General features: G+C 41.8%; 1 protein-coding gene across 2 annotated transcripts in view; it reads right to left on the bottom strand.

The window, feature by feature from the left end:
- LOC131469264 (sodium- and chloride-dependent creatine transporter 1-like) overlaps window positions 1-19,660 on the bottom strand; it is a 22,113-nt gene extending 2,453 nt beyond the window's left edge. The window contains exons 1-12 of one of the 2 annotated variants that reach the window (XM_058644248.1): window positions 19,014-19,660; window positions 16,976-17,275; window positions 13,182-13,313; window positions 11,586-11,910; window positions 10,781-10,913; window positions 8,774-8,908; window positions 7,802-7,905; window positions 4,710-4,834; window positions 3,484-3,596; window positions 1,402-1,542; window positions 250-352; window positions 56-156 (exon numbers count right to left, since the gene is read on the bottom strand). In XM_058644248.1, coding sequence (XP_058500231.1) covers window positions 56-156; window positions 250-352; window positions 1,402-1,542; window positions 3,484-3,596; window positions 4,710-4,834; window positions 7,802-7,905; window positions 8,774-8,908; window positions 10,781-10,913; window positions 11,586-11,910; window positions 13,182-13,313; window positions 16,976-17,275; window positions 19,014-19,044 — 1,743 coding nt within the window. In that variant the 5' untranslated portion in view covers window positions 19,045-19,660. Of the gene's footprint in view, window positions 1-55; window positions 157-249; window positions 353-1,401; window positions 1,543-3,483; window positions 3,597-4,709; window positions 4,835-7,801; window positions 7,906-8,773; window positions 8,909-10,780; window positions 10,914-11,585; window positions 11,911-13,181; window positions 13,314-16,975; window positions 17,276-17,447; window positions 17,543-19,013 lie in introns of those variants that run through there. The other variant, XM_058644249.1, reaches the window with a different exon arrangement.

Genomic DNA, 19,660 nt, shown 5'->3' with positions numbered 1-19,660 from the left:
AGTTTAAAATATAAAAATATAAATATAAAATATAAAAATATAGAACAACACTTACCACGCAGACAATAGGTGTGATGTAGGCCCAGCACCACTTCATGTAGGGGAGGGGCTGATAGCCGATCATACGTGCCACGTCATCCAAGAAACGGTCTGCACCTGGGAGAGTATACGGTATGACATAAAGACGCTGCGATGATGCATTCAGTGGTGCTTTCTGTGTTGTGTGCGTTTGCAAAGTTGCTGTCTTACCATAAACCCATGCGATCACAATGCACTCCCAGAAGGCCTGCCACAGCAAAGTGATGCCACTGGCAGAGTAGTAGTCAAACAGCTGGAAGACATACATCCCTCCCTGACAGACAAAGAGAGAGAGAGCAGTTAGAAACGTGATTGTCCCGTTAATTGTTTATGTGTGTGACGTGATTTCAGCACAGTTCAATCCTGGTAACAAATGTGTCCGCTCAACTGAGTATTCCGTAAACAGTGAAGGAGGATTGCCTGAAATACCTTCCAGGGGCTTGAAAAGTGAAGCATAGTTCCACTCATTCGATTCCATAACCACACGGGACACACACAGAATGACATTTTTCTTTTTTGCTCTTAAAAATGTTTCTGTAAACACGGCATTGTTTCAAGAAATGCCTTCATCCACATGAAAAGCCCCCCAAAACGACTCCAACGCTATGGTACATCTGCCAGGCCTGTGTGTGGCGCTGTAGTGCTGCTACAGAAATACACAGCGTATACAAGAGACTAAGAAAAGAAGAATAAGAAAAATATGACGACTACAAAGATTAGAATCTTTTACAGATTCTACTAAACCTGTTCCGTTTTTTCATAGAATGAATACAGATACAATAGGCGTCGTTATTTTGTTTCATTATAACCTTTGAGCATAATGTAAATCAATTTATCTGAGAGATACCCCGCTCTGTTTACAGCCTTTTGCTAATTGTGTCCCATCAGAGGGGAATTCCATGGAATGATTGCTACTCTAACACTGGCAACACCTCCCTGCACTGTAAAGAAACGTGGAGAGAAAACAAGGAGTGAGTCTAAAAGAGAGTTGGACAATGAATGCAATAAAACACGTGTCACTATGGGCAGAGTGTCTCACAGATGGAGAGATGGCCTCGGATCATCTGTCGTGTTTGAAACATTGTGTTTGTCTGTGCTCATCTGAAGAGAGGCGAGGGGCTCAGGCCAGAGCGTCACAAATGTCAGTATTTTAATATCCTGTGGATTAAACTCAACACTTTACAACTTTTCTAGACATCCTGCCTATACTGCAGCTTCAAAACTCTCACGCAAGACACTTCATGTGGTTTCTGAACGGCATCAGGTATTTGTGTTACAATCTGCAAGTTTATGTCCGGATTATGTATCCCAAACATCTCGTACCTCTGTGACCATAGACATGTCGATGAGGAAGCAGATGAAGCAGCAGATGGCTGCCACCACCTCACGGCGCAGAGAGCCCAGAGCAGATTTAGGTGGGAGCATGTCCATGATTCCCGTGATCAAACCCTCTACCCCGACAAACTGAAAACAAGAGAGAGAGAGAGAGAGAGAGAAAGTGAATGATGGTCTTAGAGACAAAGAAACACAAAGGCGATGGGGGGGGGGTCGGGCTGGCACAGGCCTCTGAGTGTGTGAACATGCATGACCTACATTGTGTCTGGTCAGGTTGTTACAACAATACTAGAATTTCAAACCACCAGTACCCAATAAATACCCACTAAAGACCACAAATGTACACACATATTTTTCACAGTAATAAAGATTAGAACAAAACTTTAATTTAACTGCAAATGTTTATTTTCTGTCATAACTTGGCATATTTGTATTATTTTGATTGCTCAGCAAATAGTCGGTAACATGGACTTGGAGAAGGATTAGGCGAAAGACCAGATTAGGAGAGAGAACAGCCAAAAAAAAAAACACGTTTAAATTTAAATAAATCGAATTTGCCCTTATATTACAGCATGGAATTGATTAAAGCATATTTGTTTTGTTTTGCTGGTTTTCCTCTGCTCCAAACTGTTTGGGGAATAAACTAAGGCAGAGTATTAGGATCATACTGCAGAAAAAAGGGAGTTTTTGAGAATAAAGTCGTAATATTTTCAAGGAAAAGCTCATTTGATCAGACAGGTGAGATGAAGAATGTGGAGCATCTTGTGAAGTCGTACTTAAGTTTGAAACTTCAGCATCAGCATCAGCATCAGAGGTTTGAAAAGATTGTGTATAAGAAACTCTTCTGTCTCTTCTGAAAAAGGAATCACACAGACTTGGAGGAAATCCTCTCTCTGTGGTTGGTGTGTGCTGTTCATAGAGGTTTTATAGTTGAGCAGAAACAAATGTGTTGATAAATTATGACACACTGAGGCCATTGGTGTTGCAATTAATTGCGGCATGAACAGAACTAGCCATCCCATCATGTGGATGTAGACATACATGACAAAAAAGTGGAAACAAAAGTCACAATATTAAACATTTTCCCAGTCAAACTATCGTAATATTACGACTTTATTATCATCAATATGGCCCTAATAAAATTCATAACTTGATATCAAGCGGTGGGCCACGTGAAATCAATGTGGGGGACCACATGTGGCCCATGAGTCACGGGTTTGAGACCTCTGTGACATTAACAGTCAGCAGTGTTGAATAACACTGTGAATGTCACAGTGTTATGAATAATGTCACAGTGTTATGAATGACACTGTGAATGTCACAGAGGATGACACTGTTGCAAATGGGTTTCTATTCAATATCAGTATCAATATCAGGGTTTTTTTTGAGTGGAAGACAGTGTTGGACATATATTGAACAAAAATGTCCAGTTTAAAAAATCAAACAAAGCTAAAGTAAAGGATGAAACAAAGATTTTCTTTGTTGCTGACTCATTTCCATGACTTCCCACTAACATTCCTCTCAGCCAGTGCACTGCACTGTGTCAGATGCACCTGACAGTGCGTCAGCTCAGACCACACCCCTCGGCCTCCTGACACAATAAATGCTTATGTATTTATTCCAGCTGCGGAGCTATTTTCAACAGTTTACTAGAAATGGCAGAAACACTGAAGGACAAGCGTGGCTACGGTGAGGAAAAAGGAGAGCAACGGACGGAGGAGAAATAAGAGAGGGAGAGAGAATGGAAAGTGAGAGTAAATGAATGAACTGCAGAGGAGACAGACTCTCTCTCTGTGGGAATCACACAGAAGCTCATTGACAAAATCCCTGGGCAGTAAAACAATGGATGTAGGCATTGGCACAAATAGACACACAACAAACAGGCTGCAGAGAAATGCAACGCTGACACTGGACGTGGTGAGTTTGGACTGTTAGAATGGGAGGAAATGAGGCAAACAGAGGCAGGAATGCAGATCGGCTGCTACATCTGCACAACATTAAGTTTGAAAGTGCAGCAGAATTAAAAATAAAGGAGCAGGTTATTATAAATAAACTATGAGGTATCCGTACCTGGCTGTCCAAGCCCAGTATGAGCAGCATGAAGAAGAAAAGGGCTGCCCAGAGTGGTGCCAGAGGCATCAGAGTTACAGCCTTAGGATAGGCTATAAAGGCCAGGCCCGGACCTGCACATTAAGAGTCAGAGTGAGAGGCATCAAATATCAAGGCCAAACTTCACACACACTCCACATTTGAGGTAAAAGGCAAGACAGTCCAGACCCAGATTATATCGTGTGTCAAAAATGCAATAATTGCACATAATTATATCAATAGGAGTCGGAATGATTTGGCAGAATCACCTAAATTCACATTTTCTTACAGATATTGCAATTTAATTCACAATATATACATATATATATATATATATATATATATATATACATACATATTTTTACGTCAATATTCACTGTATTGCATGATAACCACATTAGCAAAGAACATACAAAAGTGAAAAATAGAACAATAACATTACAACCATTGCAGTTTGCTAATTTAATTTAAGTTTTTTTCAGCCCCAGTTTTGATATTGTTTATTTTCTTTGCATATATAGATAAGACAGCATCAAATTTGTGTGTTAGCCTTCAGTTTGCATCAAGACTCAAAAGATGTTTAGTCTGTCCAATGTGGGTGGGTGACTTATATCAGCTGGTCTGCTCATTCTGGGGCGATGGAAAACAACAATTCATACAATCATATGACTGTACACCATGCAATCAGTATCAGTATAATTATTTCACCTACGTTTTACACACTGGACCTTTAAGTGTTGGTTTCTACGGCTCATTTCTAAACATAGTAACGACGTGTTAAATAAATACGGTGTAAGCATCTGTGACGTGTCTGCCATGGTTTGTAACATATATATATATATATATATATATATATATATATATATATATATATGCTTTGTGCACCCAAAGACTGATAAAGGTTGTTTATCACAACACACGTTTAACGTTGTAAACCTGCATCATATCGCAGTAGTTTGACTGATGATGAACATTTGGATCTGTGTCTCCATCTGGCAATCGCGCCTCCCTGTGTCTCACTCTAAACAACAGATTGCAGGCAAACAATGCTCTTCCTCACACTAGTCTTGTATTTATACCAGACTAGTATTTTGACTATACTTCAGTTGGGACACTGAATAAAAGATTTACATGGGTCTTGGGTGATGTGAAAGCCCCGTCATGTGGTCGCTTTGGTGGCTAAGTGGTCGGGGAGGCTGTATTCTTACCGCTCTCAGCGACCTTACTGATGTCCACGCCTTGCTCTGCAGCCATGAAGCCCAGCACAGAGAACACCACAAAGCCTGCGAAGAAGCTGGTTCCACTGTTGATGAGGGCCAGGACGAAAGCATCCCTACACAGACATATGGAGAGGAAGAACGAGGAGCAGAGAGAGGAGGAGGGGAACAGAAGAGCAAGGATGAGACTGTGAAGCGAAAATGCATTATAATATCCAGTAACATGAGGCCCACAAAACACTCTGAATCAGGAATCCATATCTCTGAAAGCTCACTCTTTGATGGGAGGAAAATAAACTTTGCAACATGCTTTGCATTTTTATCGCACATGAGCATGAAAAATACATTTCCATTCAAATATTGTCTTAATTTAATTAAAGGTGAATGGCGACACAAAGAAATACACATACTGAGTAGAGCTCTGATAACATTAACCTTCAAAGTGAAATATTTCATATCTGAAATGATTCAGATTTTATTTGCTAGTGAATTACATAATTTTACATAATAGTTAATAGTAATAATCTCTGCCGATCGTCCAATCGCAGTACTTCCCAGTTGTTACCATTCACTGTGCCTCTCTTATTGTCTTGGAGAGAAATTCTGGGGCAAGATTACTGACACGTCGAATTTAAGAAAACAGCATTTTCATTTTGTTCTTTCCATTTCTCCCTCTCCAGTGGTTTCCATGGAGATTTTTGTCCTTCCTGACACAGCTTTCCCATTTACCCGGGCTTGCGACCAGCACTAGGAGTAAACTGGATGTGGTCAATTAAGAGTGTGATTAACAATGGGAGCGGTTAGCGCACTTGGCAACCCGTGGCCAAGTGGAAAGGGAACTTGACTTGTAACCGGAGGGTTGCCGGTTCAAATCCCCACCTGGCCAAAAAGAGCTTTATTCTGAGCAAGGTACCCAACCCCCAATGATTCCCAGCGCTACTCAGTGTGGCAGCCCACTGCTCCTAATTCTAGGATGGGTCAAATGCAGAGAAATACTTTCCCTAAGGGGATTAATAAAATTAAATTGTTTGAGCCCCGGTTGTAACAAGGGCCTTTCTGCATGGAGTTTGCATGTTCTCCCATGCAATATTGGGATTAGGTAAATTGACCGTAGGTGTGAGAGTGAGAGTGAATGGCTGAATGGTTGTTTGTCTCTATATGTGGCCCTGCGATGGACTGGCCAACTGCCCAGGGTGTGACCCGGCCTTACAAGCCCAATTCCCTTCCCTTGATCAAGCTGTTTAATTCTTGTCCGTTATTTTTAGTGCCCCACTATATAAAGAGACTAGATGTCTGATTTAGGACTGGGATGATTGAACCCAACTGTTATATGGCAACAGTTTATTTACTAAGTCAACTTGGTCAGCACAGTGAGCAATGACCTTCAGTTTATTCTGATAAGTCCACTACTGGCTGCACCAGCCAAGAATCCTGCCTTTTAACATCAGCCGCATCACGATGGTTATTATAACAGCGACCCCCGCTAAGTCGACCGTCAGAAAGCTACTCTGGCGGAAGGGGATGAAACAAGTGAGAGTGGATTTATGGGGCTAAGACCGCAATTATTAAAAGTCTATAATTGCCGATAACGCTTGTTCTATGCTACAAAACAATGCTGTTGAATCAAGACAACTTTAGTAAGGGTGCAAAATTCTAGTTTTTGTGTACAAATAAATACAGTATTTACCTACTGTACAAACCAAAAAGTACTTTGGGTCAATTGATGCTTTGAGCGGAAGTTCACACACTAACACACAACAACAACAATCCCAAACTTAACCGACTATAAAATTTAACTGTGAGCTTTGTGTTCCCTTAACCCGAATCTTTGGATATCCGTGTGCAGATATTTAGCATGCTGCTAACTTTTCAATTTAGTGCATGAAGTTTTGCATTAAGTCATTGACACGTTGGCAAATTTTAGCTTAGCACATTAGCATTAGCAAACTGGTCATGCAACTTTACCAGATATCATTCCCTGTAGGGGGTGAAACATGTTATTTTCTGCATAACAAAGGTGCACTTGTATAAATGTGTGTTTGCACAGCAAAGATCTCCAAAATACTAATGTTTATTTTTGGATGGGGTCGGGGGATTTTATCGGACGTACGCTGAATCTTTTCCAGCCAACTCCCTCGTCAAATTTCAGAAAATGTCAGCATGACTTCATGTGGGTGAGTGGGTGAGTGGGTGAGTTTCTGCCCAAGTACCACTCCTGGCCTGAACGTTACAGAGTTTCCTCCTGCTGTTGTAAACACAGCTGACCCAGACAATCTCCTGCTGTGTTCCTAATATGAAATGTAATTTACAGACATTTTACAGGCTGATTGACACTAGAAGAATAGATAAAAAAAAGAGAGTGGTTTGAAAGTCAACAAGTCCCCAAAGCATGGTCCCGAGTCCTAAATACACTGACATTTGGGAGCAATTTATATACATGTTTCCCAGGATGTTCCTGCGCTACTTTGAGCGTGTGTGTGTGTGTGTGTGTGTGTGTGTGCATGAGAAACAGAGCAGAGCGGACATACCTCACTATCTCAACTCATCTTTTAACTTCCAATTAAGGTCAAGACAGAGAAAATGCCAGATGGCAGGATATCCACTATACTGCTGCTATTACAGACATTCCAAACATAAGCAGCAAGTGAATTCAATTATCTATACTAATGCTGAGGAGCTCATAAACGTCTGAATATTATTTACACATCTGTCTGTGTATTAAGGGTAAAGATTATTAAGCTCAGCGGCCATGTGCACAAACACACGTCTACAATCCCGTCTTTATGAAGAGCTTTCACAAAGACAGGAATGATCGGAATGATTGACCTTCTATTGCAGCAGTTGTCGAAATAAAACAGAGCGCCTATAGGGAGGATAAAGGCTAATCCTTCTATTATTATCAGGGAGGATTTACGCTATCTTTTTAATTCACCAAGTGTGAGTCATGACAGAAGGTTTAAATCAAGTGGGAATACTATCTTCACGGTGTGTTTAGTGTTCCACAGCAGTGGACAGAGTTTGTGTTGACGCTGGCCTCCATCCAGTGACAGCGGTGTCTGATTTTATGTTGTGTATGAACTCACTGGTAACAGTTGTTATGGAAGCGGTTGTAGCTGCCCAGTGCAGTCAGAGCACCCAGGCCGATGGCGTAGGAGAAGAATATCTGAGTGCCTGCATCAATCCACACCTGTCACAGGGGGGAAAACGATGTGAGCACATTCCACATGCTTTGTAACCCATGTCCCTTGAAGCTGCAGTAGGCAAGATCGCGAGGAAAAATCTGCGATTGTTGCGATTAATACGGTTAAAATTGACCTTTTCTGTTTCATACACGGCAGATAATCTGGATCAATCTCAGAAAGTCTTACTCTCTTTTAGACTCTTTTCCTTTTTTGAGGTTTCTTTGGGGCATATGCAGGTGTGTGCTTGAGTAGCAATCATCCCAGCTAACAGGAGCACCTGCTCTGTCTGTGAACCTCCCTTTAAAAACCTCCCATGATGGGACAGAATTAACAAAAGCTGCAGAAACTCTTAAAATGTGTGTGTTTCTCTCTCTCTCTGATTGCTTATTTTACATTATGCTGAAAAGTTGATCAAAGACACCAGAACCAGGGATCGGCAGCCTTTCTGATAAATGCCTTCATATTTTGTGTATAAATACTTAAATGTTGTGTATTTTTGTATTTTCTTTTAAAAAAATACTTCTTTGAAACAATGTAATGACATCATAAGATTGTGATTACTTTCATATGACCAAACTTATTGAGATTAGAGAGGAAATTGAATCAGTGCAAGGTGACTTAATGTAGCTAGTATTTTTAGTCATTTGAAAATACACTCACTTATTTTCACTTTACTTTACTTTGTACTTTACTTTGTACTTTAAAATACATTTCACTGTATTTTTGCCGATGTATGACCGGATCAATTCTGCCTACTGTGCCTTTAATCCATCTAGATGTACACACATTTGTCACATTTTCATTTCACTATAGACAAAGACTATGTACAGTATGACTTGTGTAACGAAATGCACTCTTGTGCCAAAGTTATACCTGGGCTTCACCAAGTTTGGACCAGTCTGGTTTCAGGTAGTAAACAATACCATCTATAGCTCCAGGTAAAGTGACTCCGTGGGCCAGAAGAACAACCAGAACCAGGTATGGGAAGAGAGCCGTGAAGTACACAACCTACAGAAAGACGGAAAAGAAAGGGAACTGTGGAGTACATGTCGTGACAACATAAGTCAAGGCTACACTTGGAGGGGTGGGGAGGTGAATAGTGAGTGCTATGCATTGACTTGCATTAAGTTAAAAGTATAAAATTCCACACTTAACATTTAAACTCCTCACATTACCTGAGTTAAGTGCACAAAAGGATATGATTATATGATGAATTTAACACGCTAGCTGAACAAGTTTAGTGCTTATTAACAGGGTCCATCAGCTATGCTCAAATGTTTCAATGCAACACCGCATAAGCATGTTTTTATTACTTTGATTAAGCAATTACCTGCTTTGCAAATACTCATGTCTTAAGAAGAAGCCCATTAGGTCCTTCCTGTAGATGTGTAATGGGCCCTGTCATGTTACTTTGGAGAAAAGGTAGCCTGTAAATGGAAAGCCAGACAATTTGTAAACCTCCTGCAATAGCAGGGGTTTGTGGAAGACCTTTTCAGAATGTATAGCCTTTGTCACTGTTAAGCTGAGAAAGCAGCCCCCATGCTACCTAGTAAGAAGCAAGTACGAGCTAAATCAGTGTGGTGAGCGCAGAGTGCTGAGAACGCACATATTTGATCTGGGGGCGAACATGAGCAGATTTAAAACACCTACATTGTGGAAAGTTTCTAATCGGCTTACAGCTGGCTGCCCCTTGGTCTCCTTCTTAACCCCCCCCCCGAGCTGTAGCAGCTCTGGAGACACAGGTTATTCAAACACAAACAGCTCCATATGCTACAAAATAAGGATGAATCATTGTTGGCACATTAAAAAATAATTAGTTAGCACATTTTTTACACTAACAACGGAAGTCACTGAAAACAACGTGTACGTAAAGTATACAAGTTTATAACCCGACTGAAACATTAAAGCTGCAGTGCGTAACTTTTTGGTGATTGTTTTGGTTTTTATTCTGCCTCTGTTTGGTCTTCATGAACAGAAAAAAAAACATTATTTGTATAATAGTACATCAGACCTGACTGAGGGAGCGTTTGTACGTGTGCAGCGGCACCGCAGGTGCGGGTGGGGACAAGAAGTATTCATCTTGTCAAACGGATGAACGACTGGGTTTTATGATGATTTCACTTCTGAAACGGAACCTGAACTCAGATTTCCAACTCAGAAACCCGGAGGTTGTTGATTTCACCTGAGACAAAGCGACAAAGCGTCACCTGAGCGATGTATTTGTTTCATATTAAATCAGTCGTACTGGCTAACCATTGGCTAACAATGGCTAGCCTGAGACTAGACTGGAACACAGTGAACTCGGGGCTTAACTCCCAGTTCCGACATCCAAGTTGCAATAATGTAAATAGTAAATGGATAATGTAAATGGAACGTAGCCTAAGAAACACAGGGAGAGTTGTGTAGACCTGATAGTGCCGACTCATTTGACAATGGTTTGAATCCAGTTTTAAAAGTTACGCACCACAGTTTTAAGCTGCATATAGATTTGGTATAGCTATCATTACACGTGAGAGAACAGGGGGGTGGGGGGGGGGGGGAGCAACTAAGCAAAGCAGTTAATGTTCAAAACAAAAACATGTGTGTGCTTACACTTGTGTTCATGTGTTTCAGTCTAGACACTTATCCTCTCACTATACCAAAGCTGATTTTGGGGTCAAGGGGGTGAAATGCTGCAGTTACGTTAACTATTTTACGTGAAGCCATGCAAATAAAAGGTCTGACCTGCATGAACCCTGACGCCAGAGACCAGCAACATTTTATGTGACAGTGTAACGTTTGAAGCCAGTAATGTGAATCTATACACTCATAAACCCCCGAAAAAACACTGACATGTGACATTAAAGCACTGTGAAATTGTACAGCCGTGAAACGCTTTACCTTGCCAGTAGATTTAACGCCTTTCCACATGCAGAAGTAAACAATGACCCAAGTGGCCATGAGACATAAGACCATCTCATAGCTGATGTCACCGGGCTCGTGCAGGCCACCAGACAGACGGAGCACTTTACGCCTGCGAGGAGAACACGGAGACAAAAGTTACCAACACAACCATTTTAAATTCATCCTGGAAGTCATTTTACACTTTTAGGGGATTTGTACTGTAAATGCTACCAAAATTAAAACTGTGAAGTCATTTGCACTGCAGACAGTTTCACATATTGTCCATATGTAACACCTGTGTCCACTCATATGGGCTGTAATGTATCGTCTATTTTCCCTCGTCTGACGGACATCCTGAAGTCTGCCCTGAAGAGGTGAGGTACTAAATGTCAAGCTCCTGAACCAAAGACGCTCTTCTCTCTTCCCCAGTGTTTCTTTTCATTCAGTAGAATAACTGAGCGCCAGCGCATCATCACTAGAAGATGCAGGTTTTTCCTTGTCCTTATAATGTATTTGCTGATCGACATCGCCCTCGGTGTGAATAGAGAGGGTGCAACGAAAGTTCTCCACCCGATTACTTGCAATTTTGTGCTGTTTTTGTGCTGCATCACCACTCATTTGCTAATGTTCCAACAGGCATACAAATAAAATAATTATCAGAATAAAGTGAATGAATGATCTTCGACAGTAGATAATGGTTTGTTTTCAAAACCAAATTACATTACATTACAAAAAAAAAATTGTATGACTGCTGACTTGCTGCTCTAGTTCTGAATAAAGTCTGAATAAAGCGACAACATACTCCCAGAATTCGATGACTGGGGAGCGCATGCCCTCGGTTTCCGAGCAGTTGCCGTTGAGGAAAAGCTGAGCTGAGGTCAGATTCAGTGGGGACGCGGAGGCGAGGAGGTTGGACGGTGGGGCTGCAGTCGCCTGGGCAGCGCTGCGGTTGTGGCAGGCGCGCCGGAAGTCCAGTGTACAGTTGGGAGTGTTCCAGGGATGACCACAGGTGGCCCAGGGCAGCGGGTTTGTGAAGGAGTGGAACAGAAAGTAGAGGCCCCACACCAGAATCATGATGTAGTAGGTGTTACAGAAGAATACGATCACCATTGAGGACAAGCCCAGACCTGACAGAGAGGGAGAGAAGACAACAAGTAAAATCATGACAAGTAATGATATGATAAAATAAAATCAATCTGTCCACTTGACTGTTCTATAAATGAGTTTTCTGTATGATTTCAACATTTCTATGGTCAAAATCAGTGAATTTACACATTTCCTGTTCAAATACACGGGAGAGCGGTGAGGTGAGGCAGTGGTGAGCTGTGCCTCCGCTCTGTGCCGCACACACTGACTGACGGAGGCAGTTGGCGCATGCCCATTGCTGCCTCTCATTATATCGCCAATATACACGTTTGATTACACATGTACTACACATGCCGTCCCTCTAATATATTTAATCAATGTGTGTGACCTATTTAGTCTTTCTGATCGGCCGTAAATGCGCAGTGAAAATGCACAGGGTGAGGCAGAAAGTACCGTGCCACACTGATAGGGGGCAGTGCTGAGCCCCGTAGGCACAACGGGTAACAGGTGCACATCACTATATATAAAGGTAAGACAATACACGATTTTCAATTTTAATAAAAAAAAGAAAAACATTTAAATTATGAAAAATGAATTTGAATTTGACCTTATATTAATAAATATTATTTTGTTTTTCTTGCCATTGTATTGTTGAACAGTATGGAATTGATTCACTCATAATTAAAAGTTTTTAAAACAACTAAATGTTTAAATTAGGGTCATAATATGAAATATAAGCTTCATTTTTGGGTTCATATTTGTACATCTGACTCCAGAGCAGTTAGTGCCTCCCCAGTCATGAACCTCTCCGCACATCACTGCTTTACACATATGGGAACTATTCTTCATGAGTTAAACATGTCAAGTCATCAGTGGTGTGACAATACAAGCACCTGAGACCCTTCAGCACAACATTTAAACATTTGTTATTATTCAAAAATAATATTTCAATCTAAAGTTAGAGAGTTGTCACTCCTCAGGACTGACACACAGAGAGGAAATGCATTGTCCGTTAAACTAAAGCTGACTTAAACGTGACCTTGTGATGTTTATACTGATTGCACAACATAATGGAAATTAAGAAAAAACAATTATTCTCTCTCACGTTGATGCTGCTTTCGTAGAAAAATGATTCCCCATCTAAAACAATGAGCACAATAGCATTCAACCAAAATGCAGTGTTTTTACAAGCAGAGGTTAACACTTATTATCAGAAATGCTTCGGCATCGTGCTACTGCTGCTTTGCGATGACATTACAACAACAACAATAATGTAACTGTTGACCTCTTTGACGTAAAAAGAGAAAAGTACCTTTGAAGAGGGGCGCGATGTTCCAGGCAGAAACCCCTCCTTGCTTCATAAACTGTCCCAGTGCAATCTCCAGGAAGAAGACTGGGATTCCCCCGATGAACACGATCAACAAGTAGGGGATCAGGAAAACACCTGCGACACACAGCGTACACATTCATCACATGGTGACTCAGTTACAAAGTAGAGACAGTGATGAGACTCTCATCATTGGCTGTAACAATATTAAAAACAATGTTCAAAGTCCAAAAACTGCTCAGTTATGCTGATGACGTCATTTCATTGTATAATTTTGTATTATATGTCCTGTGTCATGTCATTATTCAGAATGAGCCTTTAATATATTTGTTTGTTGCCTTGCACCAACAAACAAATCCACCAATAAATGCTACATTTTGCACACTGTATCTTTAAGATCTAACCTGGTACAGTGCATCAAATGGTAAATGTTTGTCTCTGTTACACATGAACATAAGGTTTGCATTTAAAATATGAAATGCTAATAAGAAATCAATACATTCCTTATCAAAATCAACCACAAAATTGGCTTCTTTCACTTCAAACAGCAGTAGTAACAAAACAAAACGTCAATATCGCTGAAAAAATTACCCTAGTTTTTTGTCATTTACCACAATAGGTGTATTCTCCAAGCAGGTGTGTTGATAAAGTGACAGAAAATTGAGTATTAATTGTAATAATCCATATTATTAATAATATTCTTACCAAATTCTACACATTTTAGTGATTAAATACATTGGATAAATGTATGTTCGCAGTGTGAATGGACTGCACTAACACGCCACAGACAGACAGAGTTGATAGAGTGCAAAATTTGTCACATTAGTTTTACCCCTCAAATCGATGAAAATAAAAGAGACAGACAAACACTGTGCGTCAGAGTTTTCTATAAATAATCTCCTCTCGGACTCTTTGCTCCGCAGCAGAAGCTGCAATCAGCAAAAAGCAGCAGAGAGAGAGAGAAAAAAAGAAGCAAATGAGACTTTTTAATTCACTTAACAGCGAATGGTTTGATTGATAATGTAACTGGGTGATGCCGCCACAGTGCGCAGATGGGAGGGGAGGAGTCACATGACCAGCTATGACGCAGAGCAAGTAGAGGCAGAGGAAGAAAGGACAGAGAGATGGATAGATCACAGAAGAGGGACACAGGGAGAGATTAAATATAAAAAAAACAAAACAACTGGGACAATGCAGCACTGTGGTGGCAGAGGAGGTTCAACAACGTAACAATGTCACACTCCACAGCATCGACCCTGTGCGTCTCTGCAACTGCGCCATTGATTGACAATTGGTGTTTCATTCAGTCCATCATTCTTTGTGTCACTCTGTGGGACCAGAAGGGCTGCAGCCTTATAAGGAAACGTTTGTGAGCGGGAGACTAAGAGGGAGAGGGGTGGGAGGAAGAGAGAGAGAGAGAGATGCAACGGGAGGCGTTGAATGGAATGACTGGAGAAAAATGATATTACGTTAAATATCAATACCCACAACGTAAACTCCTCTCTAATTGTGAGACTGGATTTGTCCCGTGCAGTCGACTAACAAGTAAACAAATGAGATTTGACAAGTCTTAATCCTCGTCTCTTTAACACACTCGAGTGGAGTGTGTCGCTGACTGTTTCATCTGAGACATTCACTGTATTACGATGTGGACGCCCTAGATTCATCGAGGGTGTGAAATGAAGAGCTGGCACAGTGGCGGAAAGGGGTTGGGCACGCGCTCACAGGACGCTTATTGTGCAAGCGTTCCATATGCCTCCTTATCAAGAGCAAGAGTGGGAGAGAACACCTTTGTATACTACGTGAGGGCCGGGCAGGAGCAGGAAGGAGAGAGGTGGGGGGAGCGGGGGGGGGGGGGGCAGGCACTGTGTGAGGCAGGCCATTGTTATACGATACCAGAAGGTGGGTATCAAAGCCATGGGTCACAAGACCCACACAGACATGAGAGAGAGAGAGAGAGAGAGAGAGAGAGAGAGAGTGCTGGACTTAGAAACACACGTAGGCACAGTACGCGTCGTACTATTCCGTTTAATTTCAAATGGGCACCTTGTAAAAAAAAAATAGCAAAAGTGGGTTGGGCAGAGATAAGAACCAGTCAAGGCCAAAACCTGCAGCGATCACCGTGGACTGAACTGGCACAGATGGACAGGGAGAGGATACATGAAAAAAGTATAATAACAGCTCCTATCAACTCCACTGAGAGTTCAGCAGGAGTGCAACTGTAGGACAACGTGTCCTGAGTCCTGAGTCCTGAGTCTGTTGCACAACATAACAAGAAAAGTGTTGTCCGGCCCAATGTGAGGAGTCTCTCAGTCTGACGGAATACCAGGAAGATTCTTCAATTAGGGGTAAACAACTTATTCTCAAGAACATGTTCTAGAAGTCTTGTTTTCTTAAATCTCTGTATTCTCATACCATGCTCTGAATATTTGAGTTCCCCCTGCACAACCACCAAGAGTCAATAAAGGAATAGTTCAGGTTTTGTAAAGTGACCGTGCTGAACCGCTGTGAAACATGGACACCAGCTCTCAGGGAAGACAAGGAAGAAGACAAGGAAAGGCAGGTTTTAGACACTTGACTAAAGGCTCGCCTATAGAAATCAACGCTTATCTTGTCTATGATGTCTTTAGAATGTATTCACTGAATTATCTCTCTGTTGCAAAGCCTGTAGATGGACGTTTATAAACTGCTGCTGACTCTTCCACACCAAATTCCATTGAGTAAAATCTGTGTTTTTAGGTAAATCTGTGTATCTGTTAAATCTGTAATCTATTTTTCCAAAAACAAAAGCACAAAATAACACATTTGAACTTGCCGATGAAGAAGGCAGTGGAATCAACGACTCCTGCGTGTCGGGATGTAAACTGGCTCATTTTCTCCATGGACTTTGGTGGGGCAAAGTGAGCGGTTTACACAGTTCAGTCTAGTTCTGAGCTAAACCTGAGACCAGATATCAGAGACTTAAGCAGGCATAGGTTATGTTTGATTAGCCTTTTGTTAAATGGCTTTTAACACTGTGTGTCCTCACTGGCAGCCATGTTGTTGTTGTTGTTGAGTATTTTTGTGGCTTTTGAAAAAGTCAGCCTTGCATATCATTGGGAAAGAGAGCTGCAACAGAAGATTTGCATGATCAAATAAAGCTACAGTAGACCAGATGGCTAGAGAAATAGATAATAGTTGGGTTTCCATCCGCAAGTCATTCCTTATAAACATTAGGGATGAAGGATCTCTCTAATTCACATTGTGCTGAAAATGTTTCTGTTAAATAATTCAATCTTCTTAAAGCTTCTTCAATGTGAATCTTTAAGGTTTCTTTGCTCCTCAATGTCTTCGCTTTGTGGACACAACTGGACATTTGAGGACATTGTCATTTTAAATTAGTCATTTTTCACTACTTTCTGATATTTTATGGACCAAACAACTAAGCCGTTTAAATCGAGAATCAATGATGGAAAGGGTAAGAGATTGAGTATGAAATGAACGTAGACGAAAATGCCTCTGAACGTAATTGGAGAGACCTACAACCAACCAGACCAAGGATCTGGAGGGGGCGTATGCAGAGCGACGGACAGTGTGCTGGTTGTAGTAATGGCGTGTAAAGACTTTTGCCAGCAAAGTTGCTTAAAATGGCAGCTGAATGGAAAGACAGCTGCACTTCGGTGGATGTTGGATGCATACAAAAGCCGTTAGACGGGAAGGACATGTGTGTGATTGGTTACATTTTTCAGGAGATTCTGTCATAGACATTCTGTGGTGATCACAGTGATCCTGACGCTCACCTCCTCCGTTCTTGTAGCAGAGATAAGGGAAACGCCACACGTTGCCCAAGCCGACGGCAAAGCCCACACAGGACATGATGAAGTCCATTTGTCTGGTCCAGGTCTCTCTCTCCACCACTGGTACTGCGACCCCATTTCCAGTCCCAGCTGCAGCCCCGTCCTGGGACTGCGGCGGGCCAGCTCCTCCACCCTCACCACACCCCGGGCCCCCTCCAGGCACAGGCACCAGAGGGCGAGCTGACCCTCCGCTCTCCTCCTCAGACAGGGCCCCGGCCTCAAGCTGGGAGAGACTGACTTCACCTGGACAGGAAAAGATGACATGGAAAAAACAATAAAGGGTCTGATGTGAAAGTAGGACAGGAAGGAGGAGGAACAGGAGCAGATAAGACACCAGGAACTAGTCTGCTGAGTAACACTAATAAAATATTTGCAGACAATATTTTAACGACACTCTTATCTAAAATACACTCACACACAACTTCGCACCACGTGTCCTGGGCCATGGCCGAGGAGTGCGACTGCACGTTTACGCCTCAATGTCATTGAATGTCAGGGAAAACCTTAGTAACACGCCTCAAATGAAGTGCAATCCCTGTGTTTTCACAGCTAATGATTGGGCTGAAATCCTCTCACGGTTTCTCCTGCCACCGCTGAACCCTCCCCCAATGATGTTCATTCCCTCCCTCTCTCTGTCTGTCTGTCTGTCTGTCTGTCTGTCTGTCTGCCTCACAGACAAGAGTGATTAGTGTGTGCTGCAGTACGACACAGCAGAGAGCACAAGGTTACAGGCATATCTCAAGCGGCACAGCTTCCTCCTCTATGTATGCCACACACGCACACACACACACACACACACACAGACATGACAATGAATACATGCTGGCAGAGGCTCAAACACATAAATAAATGTGACGCGTCATCTCTCCACTGCTGCCATGTCTGTGATGATCAATGTCAGCCGCTCTGTGCTGGCTGCAAAGCAAGGCAGCTGAATCCAGATCAGAGCAGTTTGAGAGAGAGGGAGTGTGCGTGTATTTATTTGTTACCTTGTCAGGACCAGTGGTCCTCAGATTGGAGACCAAAACCTGGTCCCGAGGAGGCCGAACCTCGATTCTGAGGAACTGGTTAAGTTTAGGGCTAAGATTTTGAAGTGTGGTAATGGTTAAGGTTAGCGATAACACTGTGGTTATGCTGTTCAAGTGAATGGACGTCAATGAGAGTCAGTGTTTTACAAATGATTTTGTTATATATATATATATTTATTTATTCTGTTGTATATATATTGTCAGAATTCCAAATATTATTTGTATCAATTAAAATGATAAATCTGTCTATAAAAGGCTGTCACTTATATATTCAAAATAAAAACTAAAACCAAACTTCATCACCTCAACTTTTGGATGAAAAAAACCCCAAACATTTTATTGACTTTTCTGAGGACACAAATGTGTCAATTTAGGATTAGTTGGCCGACAGTCAAAACTTGGCAAAAGTCTCTGTCTCCTCTGAAGGACACTGTGTTGCATAATAACAATACACTTGAACTAAAGTGAAGGTCACACAGTCTCACACAGTCTCATTCTACCATATCATATATGAAATTGAGCACTTTTTCTTCACAGGACAGCAACAAGAGGACACATCTATTGTCCTTGGACATGAATGGGGTCATAAATAAAGTCCTCGCAGTGTAAACAGATCCTGACCACACTGACTTCACACTGTACAGTGACATATTAAGATGCATGTGTATGTATTGTGTTCTGAAGTCATGAGGAGTGACACCTGTTCCGGCAGCACATTTATAGCTTTCAGACCCCTCTGACTCCCCCCCCCCCCCCCCCCCACCCCCCTGCAGCTGAGTAGGGTCTGTGTATATTTAGACCTCCTCAAGAGTGTATTTATAATGTGGTGATGATGAATATACTGTAGACGGAGGCCGTGCTGCTGCATTAATAAATCATAAATCATGAGGAGGGAGGAAAATAAAAAAATAAAAAAAGACAGTGGAGGTCATTCAGTTTATATTTATACTCACCCTGACTGTTCTCTTCCACTTCAGGTGACATGTTGTTTGGTAGGAAAAAATACTTGGATTTATTTCTACTTCTTCTTTTTGCTGTCTGAGCCTGATGCTGCTGGTGTTATGATTTTAAAAAAAGGCTCACAGAGACACACAGGCAGCTGTGCAGAGCTCAGGATGTCTCTCTTTTGTTTTGTTTTTTCTCTCTGAGTTTGTTATTTATGCCTTGTTGAAGTAACAATTTAATCTCTCTTTCTCCCTCTCTTTCTTTCTCTCTCTCTCTCTTTTTTTTGGAAAAAAAAGGATCAGGATCGCAGTTTTTGTTGATGATCACACGTTGGAAACCCTCAGCTCAGCCAAGAGATGGGGGGGGAAAAAAATGTCACAAAGCGCCGCGCGGTTCAGTTCAGCCGATGACAAGAGGGGATTCAAAAGCAGTCGACGAAGCACTTGAAGGTAAGCCTGAAGAATCTCATGGATGACAGTTAGATGAAAAAGATGCTGCGCCTTTAGGAGGAGAAGATGATTCTCTTTAAACGCTCCAGTCAGAAGTCCATGAACCTGTGCGTAACGCTGCGCCTCCACACACGAAGAATGTGATCTGCTGCTGCTGCTGCTACTGCTGCTGCTGCACGGTCCGATAGCTGTGACGAACTCTCTCT

The sequence above is a fragment of the Solea solea genome, chromosome 11 (genome assembly GCF_958295425.1).
Source record: "Solea solea chromosome 11, fSolSol10.1, whole genome shotgun sequence".
In the NCBI taxonomy this organism is placed as follows: domain Eukaryota; kingdom Metazoa; phylum Chordata; class Actinopteri; order Pleuronectiformes; family Soleidae; genus Solea; species Solea solea.
The sequence above is the reverse complement of the archived record's forward strand: the minus strand, read 5'-3'. Positions and strand labels throughout refer to the sequence as shown.